We start from the raw sequence: 11,625 nt of genomic DNA on the forward strand, positions 1-11,625 counted from the left end.
GGTTTCCACCTTAAAAACTTTCTGTGTATATTAGGGAAAAGTATATGCATATATAAAACAGTTTTATGTTTTGTAGATAAAACAATTTGAAGTTTTACGGATAGCACAGTGTTTCTCACTGCGCTGGGCACAATCACTGAACATACAGACGGAAAAGACATTTTCTGTGGGGACCAGAGGCTCTGATACCACCACACCCATGCTTCAGGGCTGCCCAATACCCCTCCTCTATTTTCTCCACCATGGCCCTGAATGGTGTATTTTTTGGTCCCAGATGGAACCTACTGAAGCTCACAAAAATGACGTTAACGCTTCACAGCATGCATTTGAACAGCAATAAGATAATGTTTATTCCCTTCCAGCTACCAGTGGGTGTCAAATTGAATCGGCTTCATTGAGTCTGAAATGTCTTAACACTTCAGTGATCAGTAGCACTTAAGACTCCCCAAAAATCGGCCTGCTGACCATTTATGAAAGAATGAAGCCCCTTTCCCATCCAACAAGTATAGTGAAGTAATTTCCCAGCGGCCTCTTGATCATTCTCTAGGAGATTCTGCGGTCGGTGCATTGTCCAGATCTATGCGGCGGTGGAAACTACATTACCCAGAAGCTATGCGTTGAGCGGCAGCGGAGTGAATCCAATGAAAGCCCAAGAAGGGGGTATTTCCATAAGGGCAAACCGTATTAGGGCGGGACTTCCTGCCTGTTCGTGGTGGTCATTTTAGCGACTTTCAGGTCTGTTCACCACGTTGGAGGCTCTGGTTCCCGCTCTCCAGGTCGGGGCCGACGTGACGGACAGGGCGTGAGAGGAGGCTTTGTTCTATTGCACAGAGACGGGTTTAGGGTCGGGGACATCGCCTCCTGGAAGGCCGGCCTCGGGAAGTCGGTGCCCCGGTCCCCGCCGGTCGCTCGGCTGTCACCACTTCACTCGGCCCAGGGCCTTCGATGGCGGCGGCCGCGCTGAGGGGCCCGGCTCAGGTGAGTGAGTGCGCGGTCCCCTGGCTCTCACCGCCCTCACCCCACCCTAACCCTAAAGCCCCGGGAGCGGGATGCCTGCTCACGTCCTGCAGCCCAGGTTTGGGCGTCCAGGACTGTGAGGCGCTCCTGGGTGACATCCGATGTGACGGGGTGTAGGAGAGGATTACAGGCAGAGGGGCCGGCTGTGTAAAGACATGGAGAGGTGACTGAGCCGGTATGATTTGGGAACCTGGTGTCCTTCTTGCTTCTGCAGGAAACAAAGTTTGGATAGAGTCGTACAGCAGTGGCAGACTGAGGAGTTAATACCGTCCTTCTTAGTTCCCTGGGAGCGGTAGAGAATTTTGAGGGAAGAGATAACGTTTAATATAATAGGGTTCGAAAAATCCCCCAAAGTCTGTTCAGTAGAAGAATAGACTGTAGGGGTGAGGAGGACATTAAAGCAGAGGGAGGTTTAGCCCTTTTCCAAGGACCCAAATGGTGAGAGGCAGCACAGAGGGTAGACAGTTCGCCAGGGCTACCTGGCTCTGGTGCCTCCCAGTGGCACAGGGAAGGCCGGAGTCCCTGGAACCCCACCATGGTAACATCCCTCTAAGATCTGATTCTTCCCACAGGTTCCCACGCCTGCAGAAGTGCTTTTGGAACCTACACGGATAAGTGGAGGTGTCCCAAAGCCTCACTGGTCCCAACCCACATTTTCCCTGGGTTTGTGGTGTCATCAGACTCTTTACCTGCCATTCTCCCAGGCCTTGGGTGTGGGGACCCTGGAGAATCCCCAGCCAAGCTCAGGGTCTTGAGTGTAGGCTGGGGGTTATGTGGAGGGGTTCCCTTTTAGGACCATCAATGGAAAGAGACGTGGAAGCTTATCACAAAAACAGGTAACAGTATGTCAAACTGCTTGGAGGTGAGGCTAAGCTGGTTCAGGCAATTGAAGGTCACCTTTCTGGTGAGAACAAAAGAAGAAGGGGGCAGGAGACAGACTTGGAATGACTTGACTACCTGTGAAGTTAGGCATCTGTTCTGGAGCCAGTGGGAGGTCTGGATCAGAGGAGGGAGGTTATCTTACCTAGGTCTTAACAGCCTCCATATGGCTATGGAGCAGAAAAAAGTAAACACAGTGATTAATGGGAGTATGAGGAGAGAGAAGACACCAGTGGCACCAGGATCTGGTATTTCCTCTGATTTGGGGATCTTGGGAGGAGGATGGACATGGGGTAGATGTGTGGGTCTTCAGGGTAAGGCATTTCATGGTTTCATCTGTCTCTATCCTAGCAGGGATGTGTGACCTTTGAGGACGTGGCCCTGTATTTCTCCTGGGAGGAATGGGATCTCCTTGACGAGGCTCAGAGGTGCCTATACCACGATGTCATGCTGGAGAACTTTGTACTTACATCTTCGCTGAGTAAGACTCACATCCACCCCTGTGCCCTGGGTGAGGCTCTGCCTTTCTCTTCCCCAGGGGCAGCTTTGTCTTTCTCATATCTGAACCATGATACTGCTTCCTTCCCCAGTTGTTTGGGTGTGTGCAGTGCTAGGCTGCAGTCCTAGGGCTAGGCTAAGCACATGCCTACTTCTCTTCCTTTACCACCCCAACACCTGCTTCCTTCCCAAAGCCTCTCGGAAAGATTTGGGGATCAATAATTTTGAGGTCAACCTAATGGATCCCACCTGTCTCGCCTTCTCCCTTGCTGTGTGACTGTCAAGATCTATGGCACCCTAGTATCTCTCCCTTCCTGGACCTGACATTTATTCATGCCTCACTATGCCAGGAATTGTAGTCACTTACATGATTACTATTTTCACTGACTGTTCTTGTGAGATCCTCCTGCAGAGTTCTTTTTCTTTTTTATTTGTGGTAAAATACACATTACAACAACAACAACAAATACCATTTCTAAGTGGCATTTGATACAGTCTCATTGTTGTGCAACCATCACATTCATACATCCACAGAACTTTTTCATCTTGCAAAGTAAAACTCTACCCATTAAACAGTACCTCCCTCCCTTCACTGGCAACCACCGTTCTACTTTCTATATCTATGAATTTGACTACTCACATGCATAGAATCATATAGTAATTGTCCTTTTGTGTCTGGCTTATTTTATTTAGCATAATATCTTCAAGGTTCATCTGTGTTGTAGCATGTATCAGAATTTCCTTCCTTTTTAAGACTGAATAATGCTCCATTGTATGTATGTACCACATTTTGTTTATCCATTCATCCATTGATGGACACTTGGCTCTTGTGAATAATGCTACTATGAACATAGGTGTACAAATATCTTTAGTGTCCCTGCTTCAATTCTGGGGGGTATATACCCAGAACTGGAATTGCTGTATCATATGATAAATCTGTTTTTAATTCTTTGAGGAGCTGCCATACTGTTTTCCATATCCATATTTCCATGCACCATTTTATATTTCCACCAGCAGTGCACAAAGGTTCTAATTTCTCCATCCTTGTGAACACTTGGTTTCTGTTTTTTGATAGTAGCCATCCCAGTGGATAAGTTGTAGCTCAATGGTTTTAACTTACATTTCTCTAAGAATTAGTGATGTTGAGCATTTTTTCATGTGCTTATTGGCCATTTGTATATAATAGAAATGTCTATTCAAGTCTTTTGCCCATTTTTGAATCAAGTTGTTTGGTATTTTTGTTGTTGCGTTTTAGGAGTTCTCGGGATATTGTTCTGGATATTAATCCATTATCAGATATGTGATTTGCAAATATTTTCTCCAGTTCTGTGGGTTGCTGTTTTACTATTTTCATAGTGTCCTTTGATACACAAAAGTTTTTCAGTTTAATGAAGTCTAGTATATCTATTGTTCTTGTGTTGTTGTGCCTGTGATGGCATATCTAAAGAATCATTGCCTAATGCAATGTCAAGCTTTTCCTCTGTTTGCTTTTAAGAATTTTATAGTTGTAGCTCTTAAGTTTAGATCTTTGATACATTTTGAGTTAATTTTTATATATGATGTTAGGTAGGAGTGCATATCCGGTTTTCCCCGCATCATGTCTTTCCCCATTGTCTTTCCCCATTGAATAGTCTTCGTCTCCTTTTTGCAAATCATTTGATTATACATGCAAGAGTCTATTTCTAGGTTCTTTTTTTTCTTTTTTCCCTCTTCCCCTCCGATTCAAGCCGTTGTTCTCAGTCTATTTGTGTAGGACGCAGGTCCGTGGCCCATGCTGGTATTATGAGCCTTGTGCTCCCCCCGGCTGAGGCAGTCAGTTTCCAGTCATCGGTTGGCCGCTCACAGCAGCTCATGGCAGCTCACGGCAGCTCATGGCAGCGCATGCCAACCTCTGGCTGCTCATGGCAGCCCAGCTCCAGGTCCAGCCGTTCTTCACAATCTTAGCTATAGAGGGCGCAATTCACTGGCCCACGTGGGAATCAAACTGGTGACTTCAGCGTTAGAAGCACAGCGCTCCAACCACCTGAGCCACCGGGCCACCCCTATTTCTGGGTTCTTTATTCTATTCCCCCAGACTCTTTCTAGTTGTTCATACATTTAAATCATTTTTGAGCTAACTCAGTGGAGGAATAAGTGGATGACAACTGCTTCTTGCAGTCCAACTTCTTGAAATCATAGCAACAAAATTCTGGCATTAGAGGATTGAAATGAAGAATTTTTAAAAATACCATTTCTGAGTGGTATTTAGTATCATTGTTGTGTAACCATAACAGTCATGCATCCACAGACACACATTCAGCTAAAATTACATCAAATAAGCTCTCTGCCCTTTTCACTCTCTCTTCTTCTTCTTCTCTCCCACATTGCATATGTTGATCCACCTGATGGTAACCCGCAGGTCCTTATGCTATGTTCACTTTTGTTCAGTTTATTTTCTTTCTGTTCCTCAAATTTGATATCTTCAAGTTTACTGATTATTTCTTCTGCCTGCTCAAATCAGCTTTTGAATCCCTCTAGTGATTTTTTTTCATTTAGTTACTGTACATTTCAGCTTCAAAATTTCTTTTTAATTCTTTGTTTTCCATCTCTTTATGGATACTTCTATTTTGCTCATGCAACATTTTCGTGACTTTGTCCCCATTGTCTTTTATTTCTTTGAGAATCTTTTAGACTGTTGTTTTAAAGTCTTTGTCTAATAAGTGTACCATCTGGTCTTTCTCAAGGTCAGTTTCTCTTGATTTTTTTTTTAGACTGTGCCATACTTTTCTGTGGCTTTGTATGTTCTTTGATTTTCTTTTTGTTGAAAACTAGACATTTGTGTCTTATGATATGGTAACTCAAAAAAATCTGATCCCCCCCCCCATCCCTAGGATTTCCTCAGTGGGAGGGGGTTGTTGTTGTTTGTTTAATGGTTGTTGGGAATCTCTTTGCTGCACAATAGTCTGAGGTGTAAACTTAAGGTCTTCTCAGGTTATCTCTAAGCCTATGCCTTTCCCTGTGCATGAGTAATGACTTTCTGAATTCCTCTATATATATGATTGATTTTCAATGTCCTACTTGAATTTCTGCCTCCCAAAGGGGGAATGAGAGAAAAAATGAAGGAGAGCGAGTGGAGGGAATGGATGCCTGCCATTTAAATCCCCTATGAAGTCACTTAAGCCAGTGAGGTAGGGGCTTTGCAACAATGGTAGTGTGGTTTGTAACAATGGCTGCCCACCTCTCTGTAGTACCTCTACCATCAGAAGCAGAAGTCAGAGTACATATATCACTGATATTTAGAGGACAGGGTCCTTATTGCCACCCTGGCTTCTTCAAGCTGCTCCAGTTACATGTGAATGGCTGCTTGCCCCTGGGTTCAGAGTTGGGGGATTGGCAAAGTTGGGGAATGGGTAACTAGCACCATGCTAAGAACTGAAATTGACTTAAATGAAATCAATTTTAGTGTGTTGCAAGCCTTCAGTAGGCTCTAGAGTTACAAACTAGTTATGTCAGATTGATTCTACCAGTGTAGTTATTGTCTAAGTAGAGAAACAGAATCCCAAAGCTCTGTCATCTTCCCTCTAGCTGTACCCAAAGGCACTTTTTATAGTATTTACATATCTTTCCTTTGATCTGTTATGCACTGAGCTGTTCTGGGCCAGTACGGGCCACTGATCTCTCCTGTCTTTCCCTTAGGATTTGGATCATCCAGGTCCTGTGTAGTTGCTCAGTTGGGTCTAGGGGAGGAGTCCTTCTGCTTCACAGGATGGACTTGACTCCAGTCTCAACAATAGGGGCTTAAAGGGGTCCTGACCCAGGTGAATGGCAATTAGAGGATGTGACATCAAGGCTTTGTTCGCATCATACTAGGAACTGACCCTGTTTGACTTATGTTTTGGTGCTATTACCAGTGGCCACACTTTACTTCTACCTTCCCTTCCCCATTCTTGACATTGTGCCAATTTGTCATTTCTACTAGTCTTTTTTATTCTTACTCCAGCCCAGGGCTAATCACGACCCTCTGGACTGCTTATCTCACTCATTCCTCACACTTTTCCCTCTATAGTGCTTTCCAGCATTGGTGTGTCCTGAAGTGTGCATATGTATTTTAATAATCTTTGAAAACCAGTGACTATGTTCTGATCAGATTTTCATGGGCCTGGACATACACTTCTGCATAGCATCACATGTCACCTGAGATATAATCCTGCTAAAAGCCATTGACAAAAGAATGACTTGTAGAACATGCCTTTCACCACTGGGCCACACCCTTTCACTATGTCCTGTGCCTGATGAGGCCTGCCCAGTTCTGTGACCTAAGGGACCCAGTAGTACACAGCAGCGGCTTCCTCAATCTGATCCCAACTCTCTTTTCCTAAAAACAGTCCCATGGACTGGTTCTTTAATGTGTCAGAAGTACATTTATGGTGGTTTCACCTACTCCCAAAAAGTCAACATGTTTCATCGTCACTTCTTTGTTTTCAGGTTGTTGGAGTGAAGTAGAAGGTGAGGAGACACTTTCTGAACAGAGCATTTCTGTAGAACAAGCATCACAGATCAGGACTCTTAAGGCAGGTTTGTCTCCCCAGAAGGCACAGCCCTTTGAGATGTGTGGACCAATCTTGAGAGACATTTCATGCTTGGCTGAGCACCAGGGAACATACCTTAGGCAGAAAATGTACACATGTGAGAAACGATTCTATTTCACAGCCAACCTTCAACAGTACCAGGGGCAACACATTAGAGAGATCCCCTTCAGAAGTTCTGTGGACAGGGCCTTGCTTTCAAAGAGCTGCATAGTCTATGTGTCAAGGAAGCCATTTGCCTGTGGGGAGATTGGGAAGAACTTTTTAGCCAGCCTGGGATTTCTCCATCAACAGGTCACTCATACTGGGGAGAAACCAAACAACAGGTCACTCATACTGGGGAGAAACCATACTGAGGCTGTCTTTCACAGCGAAAAAAGTCATCACAACTGGGGAGAGTTCAAGAAAGCCTTCAGTTCCACAGATGTACATGCTCAGAACCAGAGAGTTCTCACTCAAGAAGGGCTTTATGAATGTAGCAAATGTGGAAAAGCCTGCACCCGAAGATGTAACCTCATTCAGCACCAGAAAGTTCACACTGGAGAAAGACCTTTTGAATGCAGTGAATGTGGAAAATTCTTTACCTACTACTCCAGTTTCATTATACATCGGAGAATTCACACTGGGGAAAGGCCTTATGAGTGCAATGAATGTGGGAAATCCTTTAGCCAAAGCTACAGCCTCAATAGCCATAGGAAAGTTCACACTGGAGAAAAGCCCTATGAGTGCAGAGAATGTGGAAAGTCTTTTAGCCAAAGGTCCAATCTCATTCAACATCAGAGAGTTCACACTGGAGAAAGGCCTTATGAGTGCAGTGATTGTGGGAAGTCCTTTAGCCAAAACTTTAGCCTCATTTACCACCGGAGAGTTCACACTGGAGAAAGGCCTCATCAGTGCAGTGAATGTGGAAAATCCTTTAGCCGAAGCTCCAGCCTTATTCATCACAAAAGACTACACACTGGAGAAAGGCCTTATGAGTGCAGTAAATGTGGGAAATCTTTTAAGCAAAGCTCTAGCTTCAGTTCACATCGGAAAGTCCACACAGGAGAAAGGCCTTATGAGTGTGGGGAATGTGGAAAATCCTTTAGCCATAGCTCCAACCTCAAGAACCACTGGAGAGTTCACACTGGAGAAAGGCCTATTGAGTGCAGTGAATGTGGGAAATCCTTTAGCTGCAAATCTAACCTTGTTAAACACCTGAGAGTTCACACTGGAGAAAAGCCCTATGAGTGTGGGGAATGTGGAAAATCCTTTAGCCAAAGCTCAAGCCTCATTCAACACCGAAGAGTTCACACTGGAAAAAGGGCTTATGAGAGCAATAAATGTGGCAAATCCTTTAGCTGCAAATCTGACCTCATGCAACACCAGAGACTTCACAATGGAGAAAGAGCTTAGATGTACCAGGGGTGTGCAGTTTCCTTTTAGTATAATTACACTGAAGGAAAGAACTTGTGAGGGAGCCATTTACCTGAATTAAAACCCATACATCTGAAAATGCACTGTGGGGAGATTCTCCTTAAGTTCCAGATATGTGGGAATCTTAAGGATCTGTGTTACACTTGTAACCTGCCCAGGGCCCTTGTCAGTTTCTATGGCTCCTCTCTCACCTGGCAGGTCCACACAACGTATCAGTCACCACCCTAACCAGCTCAGGGAAGGTGACCTCTGGCCCCTCATTTGCTGGAGGAAATCCGAGTAGTCTTAGCCCTTCTGGGGTCGTCATTCCTTTATTTTTTACAGGTTAGGGTGTGGACCTGACTCAGTTTGGCCCAGTGTACCCAATCTGAGTTCTGCTGATGACTTGTCAAGAGGGCTACATTTTTAAGGACATGTTAGATTCATGTGACATATTTGGGATATTCCCAGCCCTCAAGTCACCAACCTGAGAACTGCCTGCCATGTATTGCTTTGGATTTTGCAAGAATAAAGGCATTAATGTTTAAGCCACATTTCATCTTGGGTTCTGTTCACTGTGTGAGATGATCTGAAAACAATTTGGCTCTGCCAGCATTAAGGAGTGAACAGTTTTTGTGGGAATTCAGTGCTCTGTGTGCCTCAGGTGATAGGGTGGTGGAAGAATATACCTCTTCAGTTTTGGCCTTATATACATTGTTATCCAAGGCCTCCTAGGAAAGACTGTGGGGTTTTGTTGTCCTTATTTGTGGACTAGGTGTCAGGATTTTTTGGTGGGCTCAGGGAACACCCCAAGGAGTCAGGAAGTTGTGACAACCTCAAGTGCTCCTGGGAACAACGTCAATTGTTTTTCTTCTCACAGTGTTTATCACAAAATGCTCAGCAATGTTGAGGGGAATTTGTACCCCAGGTCCTGCAAAGGAGCCATTTGTCCTGATACCCAGGATTCACTAGGCTAGTTTCACTGTGAAGTACAGAGCCCTGGGAAACCATATTTGGTATTTAACACTGGAGTAGAGGAGACTACAGAAAAATAAATGGAGTATGCCGCTGCTAAAATTGCACAAAAAATGCTCCAGTCACTGTGACTCTGAAGGATCAATGTGCACACAAATTCTCAGGACCTCAAGGCACGTATATCTTTTGTAGCCGAGGTCATTTTCAGAGAAAATACGCTATTGGTTGTATGGATTCCCATAGCCTTTCTGGGATGTTCACGAAAAGGCCATTGCTATACAGGCAGAGAAACAAGCATAGATTGAAATGAGATCTCTTAGTCCAGCGGTGTGGCTCTGTGACCTAGCCAGCATTCCTATTGACTCAGGTGGAGACAAATTTCATTGCTTATCAATATTTGTTATCCGTGAATCAAGGCTACTCCTCTAAGGTCATCAGGAAAGAGTCAATATAGGCTTGCCAGACCTGATTTTCTAAAAAGAGTGGGAGATCTAGATTTTTGTTTTGAACCATTTTGTAAAGCTTTGTTCAGATATAGTTGACATGCAATATCCTGCAACTATTTGAAGTGTACAATTAGTTAAATTTTGACGTGCATACAAACTCATGAAACCTGGTCATAATCAGGATGATGTCCATCACCCTTTATTTACTTCATGTCATTTTATAATCTGTCCTTCCCCTCCCCAGGCCTTTAGGCAACCATTGATTTACATTTCAAATAGATTAGTTTGTATGTGCTAGAATTTTATATGATTTGATTCATAAAATCTCTATTTTTTTCCGGTTTCATTCATGGTTCTTCAGTGATGCTTATGTGAGTAGTTTATTCTTTTATTTGCTGAGTAATATCTTTTTTATGGATAGATCATTTGTTTATCCATTCATCTGTTTATGGTCATTTGGGTTACTTCCAGTTTGGGCTACTGCAAGTAAAGCTGCTAGAGCATTTGTGTATAATACTTTATACAAGGTCTGACAAGTTCATAAACTTGTTGCAACAATGTTGCTAACCTTTTTTGATATCAGTGGGATTATTCTTTATGAATTTGTACCAACTGGACAAACAATTAGCCAAGTTTACTATTTGGAAATGCTGAAAAGGCTGCGTGAAAAAGTTAGATGAACTGAACTTTTCACCAGCAAATCATGGCTTTTGCATCACGACAATGTATCAGCTCACACGGCACTGTCTGTGAGGGAGTTTTTAGCCAGTATACAAATAACTGTATTGGAACAACCTCCCTACTCACCTGATCTGGCCCCCAGTGACATTTCTTTACCCGAAGGTAAAAGAAATACTGAAAGGAAGACATTTTGATGACATTCAGGACATCAAGGGTAATACGATGAGAGCTTTGATGGCCATTGGAGAAAAAGAGTTCCAAAATTGCTTTGAAGGGTGGGCTAGGCACTAGCATCAGTACATAGCTTCCCAAGGGGAGTATTTTGAAGGTGACCATAGTGATTTTCAGCAATGAGGTATGTAGCACTTTTTCTAGGATGTGTTCGCGAACTTAATTGTCAGACCTCATATGTACTTGTATGTATTTATGTTTTACTTCTCTTGTGTTAATAACTTGAAATATAATGCCTGTGTCATAGGACAAGTGAATGTTTATTTTAGAAACTGCTAAATTGATCTGAAATGGTTGTTCACTTTTGGTACCCATCAGTAATGTATGAGAGTTCCAATTCTTCCACATCCTTGCCAATACTTGGTGTGGTCAGTTGTTTGAATTTATCCTTTTAATAAGCAAGCAGTAGTTTTAATAGTGTTTCCATGATGTTGAACAATTTTTTCATGTGTTTATTTACCACTTGTGTATCTTATTTGGTAAAATGTACATTCATATCTTTTGCCTATTTTCTTTTTTGTGTGAATTGTGGCTGTTTCCTTTTTCATTAACAAACAGCTCATTTTTGTTCCTCAGTTTGTTTGTGCTATGCACAATGTAATGAACATATATATACATCATGTACTTTAAGTTTAATTTGTATTATTCACATATTCTCTATCATGTTCTTAAGTCTAGACTTTCAGTAATATAATTAATACTGGTTTGTAGTGTTCTCTAGTTTCCCTGGGGTAAATACTCCCACCATGGCCAATTTCAGACTGCTGACATGATATCACTGAACATGGAGACGCACCATTTTATTTCCACCATACTAATCTAGTTGCTATAAATAACTTCTAGAACATAGATGATAATAAAATGCTAAAATGAATAGGAAGTGACACTTTTCCACAGATTCTCGTGCCATTGCCAATTCTAGTTTTTTGGAGCTGGCA

The 11,625-nt window shown here is 43.1% G+C and overlaps 1 protein-coding gene across 10 annotated transcripts; it reads left to right on the forward strand.

The window, feature by feature from the left end:
• The first annotated feature begins 714 nt into the window (after positions 1-714).
• ZNF211 (zinc finger protein 211) lies at positions 715-10,406 on the forward strand. 10 transcript variants are annotated; one of them, XM_033127738.1, is made up of 4 exons: positions 715-978; positions 1,590-1,853; positions 2,248-2,407; positions 6,859-10,406. In XM_033127738.1, exons 3-4 carry the CDS (start codon positions 2,344-2,346, stop codon positions 8,352-8,354), a joined length of 1,560 nt encoding a protein of 519 aa, XP_032983629.1. In that variant the 5' UTR covers positions 715-978; positions 1,590-1,853; positions 2,248-2,343; the 3' UTR covers positions 8,355-10,406. The 10 variants fall into 10 exon arrangements, with proteins under 10 accessions (XP_032983629.1, XP_032983628.1, XP_032983630.1 ...); XM_033127737.1 differs by having other exon boundaries at positions 2,251-2,407; XM_033127739.1 differs by lacking the exon at positions 1,590-1,853 and having other exon boundaries at positions 6,859-6,944; positions 7,254-10,406.
• Positions 10,407-11,625: the final 1,219 nt, after the last annotated feature.

Source organism: Rhinolophus ferrumequinum, chromosome 15 (genome assembly GCF_004115265.2).
Source record: "Rhinolophus ferrumequinum isolate MPI-CBG mRhiFer1 chromosome 15, mRhiFer1_v1.p, whole genome shotgun sequence".
Lineage (NCBI taxonomy): Eukaryota > Metazoa > Chordata > Mammalia > Chiroptera > Rhinolophidae > Rhinolophus > Rhinolophus ferrumequinum.